The sequence below is a fragment of the Hippichthys cyanospilos genome, chromosome 4, assembly GCF_059441005.1.
Source record: "Hippichthys cyanospilos isolate Australia breed blue-spotted pipefish chromosome 4, RoL_Hcya_1.0, whole genome shotgun sequence".
In the NCBI taxonomy this organism is placed as follows: domain Eukaryota; kingdom Metazoa; phylum Chordata; class Actinopteri; order Syngnathiformes; family Syngnathidae; genus Hippichthys; species Hippichthys cyanospilos.
The window spans coordinates 22,753,061-22,772,262 of NC_142372.1; the positions used below are offsets into that span (position 1 = coordinate 22,753,061).

General features: G+C 37.3%; 1 protein-coding gene and 1 long non-coding RNA gene across 3 annotated transcripts; one reads left to right on the forward strand and one right to left on the reverse strand.

Annotated features, from left to right (window-relative positions):
• Nucleotides 1-4,859: 4,859 nt before the first annotated feature.
• Nucleotides 4,860-11,257, reverse strand: LOC148425046 (uncharacterized). Of its 2 annotated transcripts, none has more exons than XR_015865462.1 (3): nt 10,895-11,257; nt 7,776-7,945; nt 4,860-5,625 (listed from the first exon to the last, which is right to left on the reverse strand). It is a non-coding gene; the product is annotated as an uncharacterized LOC148425046 (long non-coding RNA). The 2 variants fall into 2 exon arrangements; XR_015865461.1 differs by having other exon boundaries at nt 7,737-7,945.
• Nucleotides 11,258-13,057: 1,800 nt separating this feature from the next.
• On the forward strand, nt 13,058-19,196 carry LOC148425047 (low choriolytic enzyme-like). The gene is made up of 7 exons (XM_088413206.1): nt 13,058-13,111; nt 13,230-13,361; nt 15,181-15,298; nt 16,906-17,084; nt 18,305-18,386; nt 18,810-18,934; nt 19,168-19,196. The coding sequence occupies exons 1-7, from the start codon at nt 13,084-13,086 to the stop codon at nt 19,194-19,196; spliced, it is 693 nt and encodes a 230-aa protein (XP_088269332.1). The 5' UTR covers nt 13,058-13,083.
• The last annotated feature ends 6 nt before the right edge of the window (nt 19,197-19,202 follow it).

The following is a 19,202-nucleotide window of genomic DNA, read 5'->3' on the forward strand; positions in this document are numbered from 1 at the left end:
AAAAGACCTAGTTTCAAACGGTGATTACTAAAAGATGGAATAAAGTAGAATCTTATTTTCTTTTTCTAGGTAAACAATGGAATCCAATCTTTCACATGGCACCACCAATGTTTACATAGTCATACAATACAATATTCTGTTGGCCTTGAAAGATGCGTGAAAACGCTTGAAATCGGCTGGCACTCTTGGGGGTTGCCTTCTCAGATAATGCTCGGCATTAAAGAAGATGTTTGGTTGGGTTTGCTATCCCAGATTGACAGTGCCGGCTTGTTTAACTTTTTTATTTGATTTTATTTGAGCATTATATGAACACAATTGAAAAAAAAAACCACAAAACATAACTTAAAGTTGATACTCAGGAGGATTAGGTTGAAGTTCAAAGAACTTATAACCATCCAACCCCTCATCCTCCAAAATAAATGACAAAGCCATGTTAGATATACAGTTCATCAGCAATGGCTGAGAATACGAACAAAAGAATTGTTCACATCAGTAATGATGCATTTACATCTTATGGAAGAAATAAAAGGATAGATTCTTTAGGCGTGCCCCCCTGGGGGGGCAGATGACATCAGACTCTGTTTTCGTCACGTAAAATGTAATTGCAATAAAAAATAATGAACAGTTCCTGAAAGTGGAATTATATTGCTTTCTTTCTTTCGTTAATGTTAAAAAGGACACAGCTTTCGGTAGACTTATACATCTTTTATAGATAATCCTATTTATAGACAGCATGTCGTCTTTGCTGGGGGGGGGGGGGGGGGGGGGGGCTTGAAAAACATGAATGAGAAGCACTGCATTAGTGTGAAATTGAAACTAAAAAGTTAAGAATAATCATCAAATGTTAAGTCATTATTTTTTCTTCTTCTGCATATATGCACAGGAAGTTTTTTTTTAAGTGCACGAGCTTTTCAGCACCTTTGATTTAATCATCAAGACAGTTCCAAAGATTTACACTACATCCTGTCATACACATACGCTTTAGTGTGGTTTGGAAGTAGGGCTTTCTAAAATTCATTTTTTCCCCTCAAGTTATACATTCCTTCTCTTGTGCAGAATATAGTTTGGATGTTAGCAGAGAGGGAATACTTGTGTATCCTGAACATGAACAGATGTGAATTAAATGTTAAGAGGTCCTTGAACTTTAACTCATTCAATGCCAAGGGTGTGTTTTTACGTCTTTTAACTCATTTGTATGAATCTAGACATTCAATTGTATTCACTTATTAATTTTTTTTCAAGTGTTTGGGTAAGGACAGACTAAAATGTTTGGTGCTGAATGAGTCAGGTATAAAAGTAAATGATTTCGATGAAAACAAGAGTACTAAGGTATTCAATATGTTTTGGTTTTAAATCCAAAAGTAATGATTATTCAAGGTACTAAGGTAGGAACGTAATTTTATACTTTAGGGTACTAAAGTATTTAAATACAGGTTTTAAATCCAAAATTAATGATTATTCAAGGTACTAAGGTAGGAACGTAATTTTATACTTTAGGTAAAAAAAATTTAAATACAGCAATCAATGATTTGAGGTTTTTAAATAGTGAAGATATAGATTTTAGAGAGTGCTAAAGTACTACAGAAATTGATTATTTTCTAAATTACCAAAGAAATTGATCACTTTCTTTATTGATTTTTAAAGTACCAAAGAAATCTGTTAGTTTCTTTAGTACTTGCCTAAAATTGATTGACCATGGATTACTACTTAAGAGTAATGAATTATTTTAGTGTTTAATACCTAAAGTAATTTAATACTTTATTAATTCACTAAAGTCATTTATTACTTTAGTACTTAGTCACCTAAATGATGAATTTAAGTACTGATTAATTTAGTATTTTAGACCCTCCTTTGGTCAAACAATTGAGCATTTGAATAAAAACATCTGGACTCTTACAAAAACATAAAAAAAAAAAAATCTTTGCGGTTATGAGACGATTTATTTACAGATTTTAAAAAATAATATTAGGGTAAAGGAGAGTCTGGCATTGAATGAGTTAATATAGTTAACTGAAGATAAAGGGCATTTGTATGGTATCAACATTCTGCAGAACGGATTATTTGGATGGCTTTCTTTTGTATTATGTATAATGGTTCAATATTATTCTTTGTATGTATTTCCCCACGCCTTTACACAGTAGGTCAAATGTTGTCAAATCAGTGAGCAATAGATTGTATACAATGCTTTCTTATCAAGAAAATACAGTACCTGGATTTGTACATCAAAGCCACAATCTCAGCCTGTTTATTTTTATTTTTTTACCATTGTTGTGCTGCGTGGTCCCCAATAAATTTGATCATCAAGGGTTAAACCAAGAAATGTGTGTACATTAAGACAAAAATGCGAGAAAGGCAAATGTTAAACCACGTGTCCAGTCTCACGTTCACCAATACTGAAGGCTGTGTCTAATTAGGTACAGTGCTGCGGTACTTTGGTACAACAAAAGAAAAAGAGACAGAAAGTTCCCATCTCAGCAAACGTGGCGCGACGCGATCTTAGCCTTCCATTTCGCAACATTTATTACTGTAATAGCGAATCACTCGTGTCAACTTGTGATCCTTTCCTGCTATTTGGAAGTTTCTCAAACGATTCTCGTTCTCATTTTTTCACTCGGGTTGTGGAAAATGACTTTTACAACTCCTCCGCATGCTGATCAAACATGGATGAGTGTGATGTCTGAGAACAATACTCCCCCGCATGCGCTCGTTTACAATCCGGCATGTCGCATTGTTGTGATCTGGCCTTCCTGTTGGGTTGGGAGTGCTTGCATGTTATCCAATGCGGCGAGATGCCAAAGCTTTGTTACAATATTTTTTGTGTGACATCACATATCCAAAATACCCAAACATTGTGTGGTAAAAATGGCATTCAAATTTACTAATTGTGCTTCATTTGATGCAAAAGCAGTCAGCTGTAATGTTATGATTAGCCAATGGATTAAAGATGTCAATGATCAATCTGCGAACTAAGACGTCACAGCAAACACATTTGGTTCTCTGCTGCCATCAATAATGTTAATGCAGCATATACTTTTGGATTTCTTTGCCTTTTCTCTGGACTTGGTGATCGTTTCCAAAGCACTTAAGCATAATTTAAATGCATTTAACAGGTACATGCAACATGTCAACTTTTTTTTTGTAGAAAACAAATAGATAGCTCTTGATTTACATGCGGGATAAATAACAGCCGCTTCATGTGTTTCTGAAAAGTTTCTTAAAAGGACAGTGTGTAAGATTTAGACCGTTTTTTTTTCGTTACAGACAGCAGGAGGTGGTGCAGGTGCTGCATTTACCATTGTCCCTAGCTATAACAAACATGGCCGCCTCGGGAGAAGTGCCACCCCCCATGTAATAACATTTAATAATAACTAGACCTTTGATTATATTTAAAACACACTGTTGGTCACTAAGATCACATTTATGTGCACATTTTTTTAGGTTTACTATTATTTAAAGTATTCCTTTTGAATGAAAACCAGTCGAAATCTTACACACTGTAAACGCTGATCAAATAGTTAGGTTTCCAGTGGCTGCACAGCTCCAAGTAAGTCTTTGGAGAGATTTGAGCTTTTATCTGCTGTAGCAATCTAATTTGACAATGAAGGGCCTCCAGAACGCATATTCTTAAATTATTTATTTCTCAAACACCAAGACTTCATTTGTGTGATTGGTAGATCAGAAAGATGACAAGAGACAATAAAACATATTTTTTTTCTTTACTGGCTCAATTTAAGAAGGATTTTGGCCCTTCCTGAAATGCCACGCGCCCAAAACTGAATCAGGTAGCACTCCATAAAGCTTGTCAATCTGATTAAACACAAAATGTTTAGAAGTCCTAACCAGGCCGTAAATCATTCTTTGTTTGTTTGTCAGACACTCAAATGAAAACAAACAAACTTTAAATCTTCTTCCCACCACCATGTCAGCAACCTGACCGCCATCAAAGACCAAATGAGGAAACGGCGAAAACGTTGATAGCCTGTCAGGAGCTGATGGACCAATCCAGATGGACAGATTCTTGCTCTTTGGTTTTCATGGCTGTGCTTTGTCATTGAGGAAGCTTGTACTCTCTTTCCAAAAACAAAACAAAAAAATTCCAAAAGTGAACAGATACATTCAGATCTAGATACATTTAACAGCAAATACAGATAAATTCTTGCATGACAATCAACAATACTTTCTCTTAATGACTTGATTCATACTTCTATAGATCCATATATTTATGATTAAAATAAAATATATAAGATGCACTGTCTTAACTTTTATTGAAATAGATGTAGGACTTGTATTGCTTTAAGTATAACCTTTTTCCTTAGCATTTCATCATTTCAATTTCCAATTTGCTTCTTTTAAATTTCAATCTTATTTTGTTACATGAATTAGTCCTCAGAATGCAAAGGGTTTTCATGCAGCATGACCAAATTTCATTTTTTTTTTAGATGGTGTCACCAAAGGCGTTATGTCAGTGCTCTTCATTTGCCTTTTTCAGTGTGTGTGATATATCTTTTCAAATTACTATCAAAGTTAAAAGAAAAGCAGCAACCTGCATTCATGACCTAAATTAGAATTGCTGTTCCTTGAATTTAGATTCAATTATTCCAAGCAGTTTACATTCTAAATACAGTTGGGTCATAAAACACAAAATAAAACAAAACAAAGAAACAGTTATCGGACAACAAAAGGCCAACCCGAAGTTTGGGCCAATTTGAAGCAGCATTCTGTTCTGCACCAAACATCCCTGCATAATTTGGGTGTTTTTGAGTGTTTCAAATTGACCGAAACATTGGGCTTTTTTTTTTTTTAAACCCATAATTGTGTTTTCTTTGATTTATTTATTTTTTAACCCAGCTTTTATGAGAGTATTCTTTTTGATCCCACAGCATTTGTTTTGGCTTCTCAATTTACAGCATTGCATACAGTCTAAATGTTGGATTCCCTCTCAACCCCAATCAGATTTCAGTCCCGTCTTCAAATCTGCACTGGGACAGATCAAATTTATTTCAAATTGGCCATGGAACGACTTTAATTCAAGATTCAGGAACGCAGTGAGTGTCATGCAAGTTCTTCAGATGTTCTTAGCTAAATACGGGTTCAAAACTACGCCGTATGGTGTACGAAACAAAATTGCACGCTCTTATGTAGTATTTGTTTTTATAGCTGCAACATGACAGAAGCGGAAGTACAAGATGGCTCATAATCCAACCGTATTGTTCTCCATTGCTGAAATGGATGTGGAACGTTTTCCTTTCTTGAAACGTTATTTGTCTAGCAAACAGCTGCGCAGATTTGCGTGGATGCAGAGGTGGAGCTGGAGTTAAACAGGTGTACAACTTCTCTCCTGACAGGTGGAACAACGTCGCGGTTGTGACTGAGAATTATTACTTCCCGTTGTGTAAGTGAGGAGGTTGACCTCTGGGCACGCAGTGACTAACTGAATGTCACGAAGTCTTCAAATAGGATGTGATTAGACTGCCGGAACACACAAGTGTGCAGATGGTTTGAACGTCTATCTTTTTAGTAGAGCTGATGTCGGCGGACTTGTCCTTGTCTCATTTTTCCCAGGTGACGCGACAACTTAAGCTGCCGTCGTTGGCTTTCACCAGGAGGTCTTGCTACATGTTCTTACTAAAAAAATTTTAAAAAAAACGTTAATTGCATATTAGATGACTTTTTTTCTTTGTTTTATGTTGGACCATGAATTATAAAGGTCATCAACTCAGAGCATGATAGTGGACATAATGCAATGTGTTTAAAAATGTCTATATTAATTGGACTCATGTTTTCCTGATTCCTTTATCTTCATGTACTTTTTACTGTATATTTTTTCGAGCTTTGTTTTTGATGTTCTGATCTGTGGATTAGTCAGTGACCATGGTGGCTATGTTAACGTCATGATTTTGTAACCGAACGCTTTCAACATCTGGTTGCTCATGCGTGACTCCTCACAATTTCTGCACCAAAACATTTAAAGGCTTCCCGACTTTTTGTAACTTTATAAATAACGTGTGGGAGTTCCGTCATTAAAAATTCAGGTGCTTTCATTTTTCACAGCGTTCCTTTTCAGTCACCTAGTTAAAATTTGCAATTTTTGAAACATTAACAGTTTAAAATCACAACATCATCATTGTCATGTTAAACAAGAATATAAGTACACAATATTAAAATGAGTGCAACTGCATCAAAATGCATTCCTTTGCATGGTTCATATTGAGATAATATCATATTTAATACATGCTCACTAGCACACCTATGAACAATTTAGAGTGGCCCAAACACAGAGCATGCATGTGCTTGGAATGTGAGAAGGAGCCGGAGAACATGGAAACGTTCACGCAGGCATAACATCATATTGTGACGCTTTGCTATCATGACAGGCCTATCTAGTAGCGCATATTGATACTACATTTCTTTAAAACAGTAATTCTCTTCGTCTATGTTCTATTTCTATTTCAGTGGAGAAAAGTTGGCAATTTAGACGTCCTGGAAGCGATCGCTCGTGTTTCTTTTTCCTTTGCTATAATCTCCATTTTAGAAATGGGCTGGAAAGGGCCACACAAGGCTCATGTTTTGTGAATTTGAGAGTGGTGTGTTGGGAGTGGCAGTTTGCTTGGAACATATTGTGGTGACACTCAGGAACGCCACCACAGGTCTGCTGCCATCTTCTGGCAAAAAATTAAAAACCTTTTTTTTTTTTTTTTTACATCTTTGTATGTTGTACAGTATCTATATTTGTGTCCCCAAACAGCCGTGGATCAACTATTATCGGGCCGCACCCGAAATAATGGAATGGAATTAGTTCATTCTTTAACAGTTTATTCATTTGTGCTTTGGCTTGATCTTTGCTTTTCGGCGTCACCTCTGGCTGCTGTTGACATTACGTTTTGTAGTGAGGAAGGAGTGTGCGGCTGGAGTTGAGTGCAGTGACTTTTGATGACACACACGTTGTTCTGTCGCTATGTGAAATCTACCCCCCAAAGGTCTGTAGGTTGTACTTTCTTTGTAACAACGTTGTCATTTATGGTATGCCCAAAATGATTTTGTTTGTTGCTAGCTAATGTTAGTTCCTATCTTCAGCATGTTATATAGTGCTGCCTTGTATGCGTTTAGCTCGTTCATATTTTTGTTTGTGGGAGGTGCTTCCCTTTGGTTTAAGTTAGTACTCTATCAATGCAAAACCTTTGCATGTAAGTAACCTTTTGTATTGAAATGAATAGCATTTGTCATTCAGTGTTATGATTGATTTAATAAATGTAATTTGAGGACAATTTGTGAACGCATTGACCGGTTGGTGGTGATAAAACAGTTGGGGACCCCTCTTCTAGAGTGCTGAATATAGCTGATTTAAAGTACATGTTTGTACTTATAGCTAAAAATAAAAATCAAGAGAGATATATATCACAATATACTTTATGTTCATGTCCTAATGTTAATGCAATCCTGATTTTACTCTATGTGCAGCACTTTGGATGCAACAGCGATTGTTTTTGAGTGTTATTTGAATGAAGTTGAGCAAGGGGAGTCGAGATTCACACTTTGGCTCATATGGATTTGAAAATCAACACAGAAATAAAATGATTTTTTTGGTTGATTGGATCAATACAACTGAATTTTCTAAAAAAAACAAAAAAAAAACATGTTTTTCTCAACTCTGATTTCTAATATTACTAATCAGCACCATTTTTAGATTTGCATTGAGAATATTTCCCATGATTTGGTCTTGGGAACAGATCATGCACCTCAGTCTTCTGAGGGGTCAAAGGTTAAATCAATTTAACCTGCTCCTGCTGTGAAGAAGCCATCAGGTTATTTCCTGTTGAGGGGACAAATGTCCAATGCTCTTTCTCGTGGCCGTGGTCTGGCCTTGTCATCAGCAACCTCTGCCTTTGTCATTGTTGTTTTCCCACTTCTTCTTACAATAGGAGGTATTCAGAGCGGCTCAGTTCTGCTGTTCAAAGATGGGGTGTGGAAAAAGCAAAGACACTTGTAAGAGCTTGTCATCTGCACAGGAAATTGAACATCACCAGAACTAATCAAAACTACTAGCAGTAGAATGAGCCCTGTACTCAGATAAAAGCAATATTTAAAAATGGGACAAGAAAAACTTCTTTGAGAATTCATGACTTTTCAGACAGCAAAATGCTCGAAATCCAATTGGACTCTGTGTGTTGCGTGAGCAAACTGTTGCATTCCGGAAGGCTCAGCATTGTAACATTGTATCTATTAATTTTTGTGAATAATTTGTGAATTAATATTTGAGCCGTAAAAGCAAGGCACTTGACCTTCAAACTCCTTTTGGAGGGCTGAAACACCCATTTGACTCTCCCTTGCCGACTTTGAAACTAATGGTCAGTTAAAATACATTCAGTTTTACTTTGTCAGGCAGTGGCTTTTATTTCCACAAGGGCTTACTTTGTTCCCTTTACAAGCACAATTTTTGGGAATCCAAACATTTCTGTTGGGGCCCATAAGTTTTTTAGTAGTGCGAGTCCCAAGGACCCGACAGCTTTCAGAGCGCAATGGAGCACTGGATGTGAACTGGATGTCACAATCAATGCTAGTCTTCAGCAGGTATAGCTTTAGTGATAGTGATAGTGATAGTTATAGTTGCTGTTTGGCACAATTAGAATGGGAGGACTCAGCCTCAGCGCGAGATAAGGCAAGGCAGAAAAGAAGTACAGGGGCTGCATGGCTCGGCGATAGAGTGGTCGTCTCCCAGCCGAGAGGCTGTGGGTTCGAACCCCCGACCATCAAGACCATGTCGAAGTGTCCTTGAGCAAGACAATGAGCCCCCAGTTGCTACCGATGCAGCGGCATCAGTAGGTAAATGGCTAGTTAGTGTTAGTGCTATATAAGTGAAAGTCAATTTGCCATTTACCAAGTAGAGATCCAAGGCAATGATCTGGACTTGCAGTGCAAACAAAATGCAACAAGGCAAACTCACTCTCACTCAACCAAGTGGGGCTTTGCGTCTCAAGCGGGAGGCTCTAACAATCACCTAGACAGGGCACCCCACAGAAGCACCCTGACTGCTGCTCAGGAGGTGGACTAAGAAACCCCCCAAAATTAACTTAGCCCTGTTGCAATCACTCATGATACACTATTGAGAAGGTGTTGCATCATTATAGAAAGAGGAGCTACCCACAGAGCAGTTTCAAAAACATTATTCTTGTAGACACAAATTTTGAAACCACAAATATAAAATTTCAGCCGATTAATGAGCATAATTCGGAAAAAAAATGGAAATAGTACATCATGTAGCCAAATGACATTCCTGTTGGCGAACAGTTATGCTCTTAACCGATTTCTCAGTAAGTTCAAATTTCAATTATGAGTCGGGGTTCAACACCATGCACTGTAAACACTTTCACCGTGATTTCACAGTCAATTATTGGATACGTTTTGTATAACTTTCACAGTAACGATTATGGCAAGACTTGGGCCGGAGAAGCTGGACTTCTTTGGAAACAATGTATAGGCATTATTTTTAATATCAGATTTATTATTATTATTAATGTATAGCCTCATTTGATTGAACTACCTTGTTAGTTTTTGTACTTTTAGTAATACAAGTCCAAGTTCGTGTTGACACGATCTCGTTTGCTTTTTTTGGGGTGAACGCAACAAGCAATCTAATTGGAGACCAAGCAGTCAATAAATGTACTTTTACTCGCTCTGATTGGCTAGCTTTGTGTCACATTCGTAACGGTGTGTTCCAAACTGAGCGCGCAGACAGGACACAACTCCAGCCGATGTTGAACGGACGAGGGAGGACTATCGTGAGCGAGTAATGAATGAAAATGTTTTGCTGTGCTCAAAATCCACCGTTCCTCGCTCCACATCTATCATGTCCGGCATTCATTGAGTGATTACTAAACTAAGAAACAGCAGCCCCAGCTAGCTAAGCTAGCTCCTGGATGGCTGCTGTTGCTAGAGAAAGGTCAACAGTTTTGAGCACTGGCTAAAGAATATGAACTGTGTCATGAATGAAATAATGTTATTGAGTGTAAATACTATCCATTAAAATAAAACGAGTGTACTGCAATTAAACTTAACCCTTCAAACTCACCTTCCTGAAGAGAAACAAAGTTCAGATTGTTGGGAGTAGAACACCAAGTATCTCATGCTACCGCCTTTTCTAAAATATCTTGTGCACACTTCCTGTTGAGAATTTTCTGTTGGGATTTTTTACCGTGTTGCTGTGAAATTACAGTCCTTGTTGTGATTTGACAGTTTTTTTTTTGTTTTTTTTTAATAAATGGATTTTACTCTATAATAACACGTAAAAAAACATAAAATCCAAGGCTGCTGTAATTTTGCACAGGTATTCATTGTATTATTACAGGGGAACTTAATTACAACCAATTACTGTAAATTAACACAGGCAATTATTGTGGAATGCTGGTAATTTGTTACAGTGCTCATGTATAAAAGTCAGCTTCCTAGGATTTCCATAGTAATTGTCCTTTATCACAATAGCAACTTGCAATCATGCAATATCAGTTGTTCTTGACATACAAGAAAAGCAGTGACCTGCCGTGACTTTCACACGTACGCCTTCTGTGATGTCAGACTCTGGAATAAATAGCCCCGAAGCGCACACGTACGCATTACTGGACTACACAGGATATTTTCCAAAGCTTTTAAATGTCAATAAACTCACATTAGCCATTAAAACGTGTCATTATACGTGATGCTGTCAAAACTTAAAAAAGTAGAAATAATAATTTGAAGTAAATATCCACGAAATTTTATGAAGTCCAAATTTACAAGTCGCAGTTTCATACGAGACGAAAATCATTTTATTTCTTTACTATTATTTGAATCTGAGAGCGAAATAAAATAACACAAACATTTTAAAAATGAAACAATAAAAATAGAAAAGGCGTGCACTCACCAAAACAAACGGCGGTCACTATCGATCTGTGTTTTCAATACCTCCCAATTTTTCTTCACCTTTTCATTATGGAGGCCGCTTTCAATTGGCACTGAGATGTACCGTGTATCCACTTCAGGTGTTCCAAAAGGTTTTTTTTAAAAGCACCATAGCTGCATAGCATTTCTGTCTTGGGTAAACAATTGTAGTTTGCAAACCAGAGTAGCTCCTAACACCAAATCGATCCTTTGGCATTCCCAGCAGAACTATTTGCCAGGGGTAGCTCACGCCCCTGGTAGCCCAAGCTGTAATATGTTCAAGTCGCGACAGGTTAGCTAATTGCTACGCTACGCCTCGAAAGCAATCAGGCAAAGTCAACACCGCGTAGCTTGCTTGTTGAGCATTCACTCGTGTCATGTTCAACGTGAGGCTTCTACATGGCGATCTTATCATTCGGTCGGTCTTCCAGCTTTCTATTAAGTTATACGGTCCGCTCACATATCCATCTGCGCTTGCGCATGTTGATGCGAATGCCCTGGCTTCTGGTTAAAGCAGATTACATACATCCTGGCGCCAAATTAGCTGAATTCAATTTGGGTAAAAACACCAACTTAAAACTATATCACTAGAAGGAGCGTAACCAAATGGATATAATATGACCCAAAAAGACCAGAATGTGGAGAATAATTTTATAGATAAAAAAGTATATATATTTAGTAAAAACAAATTTGAAATGAAATTGTAGTTATTATAATTATTGTAGTTTATTATGATAATGATGTCAGGTTATGTTAGGCCAGCAGAGAAGGCCCTGCTGGCCCTGACGGCCCTCCACTGAAGAAAAGAGAGTATTGCTGTTTCATTTCCCTAAAAAAATAAAAATGGAAGACTTTTTTCAGTTTCTTCCAATTTTGGGCTCATATCACAAATTCAAAATGTAAAAACTAAAAATTTGGTGGCGGGGGGCGGGGGGGATTGAATACTTCTGATTTGTGTGTCCTAGGTGTTTGCTAACAAACATTATTAATGATTCATTAACTTTTTATCTGCCACAGTTTGTCAGGACCACAGCGCAAGACACAATGTGATACGTCAGACATAATTGATCGCAGATAACACAGTTTTGTCCAAGAGCACAGGTTTGGAGCCCATTTTCATGGGGTTCCTTACTATTCCTTTCCTGCCCAGACCACACTTCTGGCTAATAGAATAAGACCAAGCATTTGTACTATTCAATCATGTTAAGCAATAAGCAATACCTGTAGTTATGCTCTTTTCTACTCCAATTAGGTGTGAGCAAAATACAAAGACCTTGAATTTCCCCGATACTGAAATTCTATTGCCATATAATATCATTATGCGATTAAATTGTGACACTGGAGTAATTAATTGGGGTGTGGATAAAGGCGCCTGGTCATGGTTGGGTATGACTATGACAATGGTGAGTATCAGCTGTTGGTATGTAGGCAAAAAGTTGCAAGAAGCAATAGTTCAATTAAAAATTTAAAGTTGTTGATTTTGTTATACAATAAGTACATTGAAGCTGATTTTTACTCCGACTAAGTATGGGGAAAATACAAAGAATGTGAATTACCCTGATATGCCATAAATAATAATGCAATCAAGGAGTGGATAAAATATGAAAATACTTCTGCCGAATGAAAAGAGCTCACAATAGTTCATACCTCAGACACACCCCGCACAAAACTGATATAAAGAGGAAGAGCTGAGCATCTGTGTTCAGGGATCAAGGTGCACCTGCAACAGGTAATCCAAGTTTACCACTGTACATTGGCTGTATTTGTTCAAAACAATTTGCCTTTGCTCTTTCTCCCCAGATTTGAAGATTAACAGCAGACAACAGTCAGACAAAAATCATGACTCCAATCATGACTCCATTATTTCCTGTCGTTGTCACACTGCTGCTGATGGGGTTTCCTTCAGTAAGAATATACAGATGAGTTCGATTTGTTTTTTTTTTTTTTTTACTTTCTATTTACACTGCCTTGAAAGTATATGTAAAATAACAATTACTTTATTTTTCAGACAATATCTGCTGAGATTGGCGATGACATAGGCAAGTGAAATCATTTATGAATCCATTCTATTTTTTCATGTTAACATAAGTAGTAGACACTTTTTTCCCCTTTTTTAATTGTTGACGTTCTCTTTGCTCTTTAGCCCACCCAGAACACCTGACTATCACTGAAATGATTGAAAAGGCAAATGCTAACGCAAGTAAGAGAACACACATTTCAGAACAATTCAATGGCTATAAATATACGAAACAACCAGTTGATACAGTATATTTAGAGATCTTCAGTATTATATTTTTATAATTGTTGTTCTTTGACAGCTATCCCTCTGATATATGGGGATATCATCCTCAGCCGACTAAGGAATGCAGGTGCATGCACCGCAGGACGATGTAAATGGCCAAAAAGTGGGGGTTACGTCAATGTGCCGATCGTTATCGACCAGCTGTTCAGTAAGTCACGCATCCCTCTGTAACAACTGTTTGTCCTGTGTACAAAATAAATGTTGTAAGTCACAGTAACCGTATCATACAGTATTATACGACAGAAAGGAGCGGAGAAGAAGTGGCTAACCCTTGTCATTTTCTGCCCGCCCTTCACTGCATTTGGAGTTTTGTTAGATCCATTGATACCTACCTGTTATTTAAATACGTTTATTTAGATAGATGTACAGTTTACTCCTAAGCCACTTCCTGGCCACCCTCACACAGGAGTGTACAATGATCCCTCTATTAAAAAAAAAAAAAAAAAAGCTATATTGCGGACAGGTGAGGCAACTATAAATGCACTTGCCATGGACACTCCTCAGACGTCAAACTACTGCAGTACACATATTTACTTAAATCTTAAATTATTAAACTTTATACAGTAACTGTACTCTTATCCCTTCCCATCCATTTGGCTGTAGTCTCATGGGGAGCCGTTATTACCGGCGCCTGGAAGTCTAATTAAAGTGTAGCCTGAACATGATAACAGACACAACAGCTGATTGTTGTTTTTAACCCTTGTGGCTTTATGTTACAAATTACGGAAATTCATTTGACCTTTCTATGATAATCATAAAAGAGTCAATGCAAAAAATGAATGAAAAAAAAAAACACTAGGGAGCTAAAATTACCAGCAAATGATTAAAACATGTAAAATTTCAAAATGCAACAAATCTGACATTTCTATGTGATTGCAGCTGGAAGTGTGAGGTTTTGTGTACCAAAATAATCAATTATATATAAATAAAATATAATCATATAAAAGTATTATATTTACAGATACATTTTTGAGATTTTGACATTTTAATAGGATTTATGACATTGATTTTCCTGTGAGTTCATAGGAAAATCAACGCCATAAATCCTTTTAAAATGTATCAAAAACTGTTAACAGAGCAGTAGATGTACTGTTATTGTTGTTTTTAGATGCATTTTATATGATTATGACTGATTTTCCTGCGATTTTTGCAACATTCCATTGAGCGGCGGTCAAACTATGTCAGCAAACAGAAAATTATTTGTTGACTTGTGTTTCAGCTCGAGACAGTAGGTGGTGGTAGAGACCAGTTAATGGCTATCGTCACTTCACAGGGTAGAAAGACAGACCGTACCATTTTCAGTTTTTTTCTCTGTTAATAAAATTAACTTACATATGTATGGATAGAGCACTGAACAATTTGAGTGGTCGACGGAAAAAACTCATAAATAACTTTAATTATTAAGCCTTTAAAAGCATTTGCAAAACTAGGGAAACAAAAGCAATGTGTATAGTATGAAAAGTGTGTGCACAATGATCAATCATTTTCCTATGCATTCAGTTTGTTAATAAAAATTAAATGAAAATATTTTCTTCAACATACGTTTTTCACCGGGTGAAATGTAGATGAGACTAAATGAAAAATTGACTGTGACAAAATCGGCATGCGTTTTTGTTAACTAAGATAGGTGAAAATGTAGTCCTATTTTATCAACAAGATTGCTGATACAAGCAGGAGGAATGAGTTTGCTCTGCAGGGTGTCTGGGCTCTCCTTTAGAAATAGGCAGGAAATCTATTTCATGAAAAAATGATGACAACATGAACACATCTTTTTTTCAGTTTCAAATAAATGTAAACGAAGGAGGCCATTCTTCAATTTGCTCTATGTATTTCTCTTAGCCACGCAAACATACTATATCTGTGAAAACATCAAGTTAAACATAAAAAATGGTTGGAATGCAGTTGGAAAAAAATATGACAAGATCTCTGTATAAGTTGTTCAATCTGTTTAATATTTGATTCCACAGACAGACAAGAGTACTTCACTATCACACAGGCCTTGGCCACTCTCTCCGACCAAACCTGCATTCGTTTTGTACCTTTCCGAAGACAAAGGAATTATGTGCGCTTCGTCCTTGGTCAAGCGTAAGCATATGCACACAGTACATTAACTGTAGATGCAATGTTGAGGGCCTGTTTCAAACCAAATCCAAACTTTCTATTCCTTTATAGCTTTCTAAAAGTGTGCGTGTTTGCGTGTGTGTGCGTGTGTGTGTGTGTTTGGGGGTGGCCAAAGGTTTTCTCTTCCCCAGGATGGACTTGGCAAAATATAAGTGGGAAGCACTGTAGTGTAAGATGATCATGTTTTCCCGTTCAACATAAGTCAGAAAATGAACATTTGTTTGAAGGCAAGTTTTGAAAATCAACAGCAATGGGAGATTGCCTCCTGTAGCATTTAATGGAACATAATCCTAACAGGAGTCCTCTGAGGCTTTGCTTAGTTCTTGATACCTCCAGTAGCATCTGCTCCCCTCATCTGAGTTACAGGGCTGGCGAGTTACGGAGCTGGATGGCTGGCCGAATGGATGGATGGATGGGTGGATGGATGGATGGATGGATGGATGGATGGATGGATGGATGGATGGATGGATGATGGATGGATGGATGCAAGGTATTCCCTCCTAAGTGGCTCAGCTAGGGTGTAAACTGCAAGTGGAAACTGTTGAGGTAGGACTTGCTGACTCTAAATGAAATTGCATTAAATTGATCCAGCTGACGTGTAACGAAGGCATCTGAGTACCCGTTCTAAATGCTATTGAAAAAGGAGAGGCTTTGCCTTAGCCTGCTGCATGAGATGAAAAAAGCTAATTTGACAGCACGCATTTATGGGCCCACTTGAAAATATCTGTCGAGTTATTACCAGCATTATGAAAGTAGCAGCACATTCCAATACTAATTGCAAGAGAATGAAAGTGTAATAATACATAAGTGTGCAAGTATACACTTAAATATAAATAAAGGTCCCAGTAATATTTACCGACATAATGATGCAGACGGTACTTGTACTGGTGAGCGTCACTTGCTTATTTCTCTTCTCCCAGTGACTTCAAGTCTGTTCAGGAAAATGCCCCATGAATGCGTTTTATGTCCCGTGTTTGCCACCAGCTTTTGGCAGGACCTGACATCAGCTGTTTAAGAAACCGATGTAATTAAAAGTCTTATCTCCGTGGAGCTGAAGGCAACGGTAGCATGATGTTCTTTCACTCACTTACTCACGTGTGAATGCTAATAGAGGAGCACTATCTTCTGAGAAGTTCCCACACCACCACACACTGACTGGTTGATCTCAACGATGCACAGACGAAAGATTGCATCCTTGTCCGCAACCAGCCAGCAGCGTTTGGCTTCGAGCGGTGATCCGTTGTTTCACATTCAATTCAGATTTCTTCTTTTAAAAGACAAAACAGCTCTATCTCTTTGTGAATGGGCTGGTTTGCTCTCACTTTTAATAAACAAATAAAAATTATTTATGTACGGATAGGGCGGATGCCACTCAATATTTTTGAGGGGTTTACATTTATGATGATGTTATGACAATGTCAGCCCAAGTTGGGTGATAACAAGGCCAGGCTAGTGAAAAATCCGCAGACACCCAGGGTTTAAAATAGAAGGAAACATTCATTTTGGGTTTGACACATAACATTTGTGATACCATTTCTGAAACTTTTATGTCACATCACCTTTATGCTCAGATGTGCTTCATCAATTGGTCGTCAACCAATAGGACAATCCATCCACTTGAAGAGAAATGAATGTATTAGCCATGGAGGTGTGCTGCATGAGGTTCTTCATGCTCTTGGATTCCACCACGAGCAAACCCGGTCTGACAGAGATCAGTACGTCAAGATTAACTTTGAGAACATTTCCCCAGGTTAGCCGACAGTATGTGACTTCGAGGATGTGTTTAACCGCACTGAAGTACGTCAAAGGTAGGAATTGCAGTTCTAACTACACGTTCAAATTCATACAAGTAGAACGACATTGCCACATTGCAATAGCAAAAGTAGTATGGGAATAATACATGTTGAAAATAGTTCCTCCCAAACCTTCTATGTCCAAATCCAGTGATTTGAATTGTTTGTGCAGTTTGCTGCAAGTCCTATCTTACGTGCACATGCTCTGTTTTATCCAGGTTGGTGCATCTGTTCAAACTTTTGCAGACTGGTATTTCTAACAAAAAAAAAACAAAAAAAAACAGGCAGTAACATATGATATGAGAACTGTGTGGTTCTGCAGCTCAACAGTGTCTGAATTGAGATCTGTAGTGCTATATGTACTGTATTTTCCGCACTATAAGGCGCACCTAAAAGCTTTTTTTTTTTTTTAAGCTGATGGTGCGCCTTATATATGGATCAATATTGAGATTGGGATTCGTAGATGGTGAATGAACTGATAAAGTAAGCTTTACCCGTTTCTTTTGTGTGTTTACAGTTGAACAAGGTTGCTCATATTGACATTGAGTTATTATGCTATTGAGAGTTTAGAGTTATTATTTAAGTTATTATTGTCATTTTTTTGAGTATTACTATATTGTGATTGAAAAAGTTTTAAAATATGTCATTAATTGAGGGTGTGCCCTATAATCCGGCGCACCTTATAGTGCGGAAAATACGGTATTTTGCAATTGAACGAGGAAAGGTCCATTGAAGTCAGCTGACTATGAACCAGCAAGGACAACAAGGACAGTATGTTAGATTATGTTTTTGTAGATTATCTTTGGAATGTGTTAATATTCGGAACATATGTTACATGCGAAAAAAAAAAAAAAACAACTTTTAGAAACTTTTAGAAATTTAACTCAGTCAATGCTGGGGACGTATTTTCAAGTTTTATTAAAAGTCCGGACATTCGATCCCAGATACTAAAGTATCAATTTAATACTTAAGTATCTGGAAATGAATGTCTTTAATGTACCTAAGTATTGATTTAATACTTAAGTATTGTATCTGTGATTGAATGTCCAGACTTCTTAAAAAACGTGAAAATACGTCTTTTTTTTATTTAATGCACGGTCATGATTTTGGAATGAAAGGGTTATGCAAGACAGCATGAAAATTTAAATGTTTTATTTTTGTTTCCTTTTGCGTGTAGGAGATGAAGTCAACTTTGTGAAGCATCGTACGAATAACTTAGATACTCCCTACGACTTTAACTCCATCATGCACTACCACAGGTGAGTATGTAAGTCGCTCTAAGTCACACCCCCCCAGGTCTCACTGTGATTGCCCACGTGGGCATTGAAGTCCCGCAGTAGGACGAGGGAGCCCTTTTGCTTACTCGTACTTTGTGTGTTTCGATCACCTGCATGGGCTCAGACTGTTTAGCTTTTTTCTTTAGGGACTGGAAGACAAGCGGAGCAATTTTAAATGGCAGAAAATCAAGTGAGATGTGTTGTACATTTTGGCACGTCAGTTGTGACAAGCTGCATACATCTGTAGGAATACATCCGTATTTTACTTTAACTTAGAATTCAAGGTGTAAGGTACTTACCCAATAATAAATAAAAATGTATCATTTGTTTGAAGTAGTATGTATATGTATTCGGATAGAAAGTCTGTATGCATAGTTGATTATTTTGGTGTAATTTTTCATGCAGTTTCGCCTACACCAAAAATGGACTACCGACCATTGTTGCCAAAGATCCTCCGGATCAAATATTTGGTGTCAATAATCGGCTGAGTCGCTATGACATTGCACGTGTCAATAAGCTGTATGATTGTGGTAAGTTTTTAAGCCACAGTTGTGTTATATGTGTTATAACACACTGAGCTTGACCATAACGAAACTCATCGTCTTGATTTCCTGTATGAAATGTAGACGTAATTAATATGAAATGTGTAGTAATCATTGTGAAAACGTGTGCATTGGAAACATTATATAGTACTATTTTGTATTAACAAGGATTGATTGATTTGTTATGTAATCTTTTAATGTCATTCTTTTTTTTCTTCCAGACAACATTCCCACACTTCTTGCTCCATAATGGTGA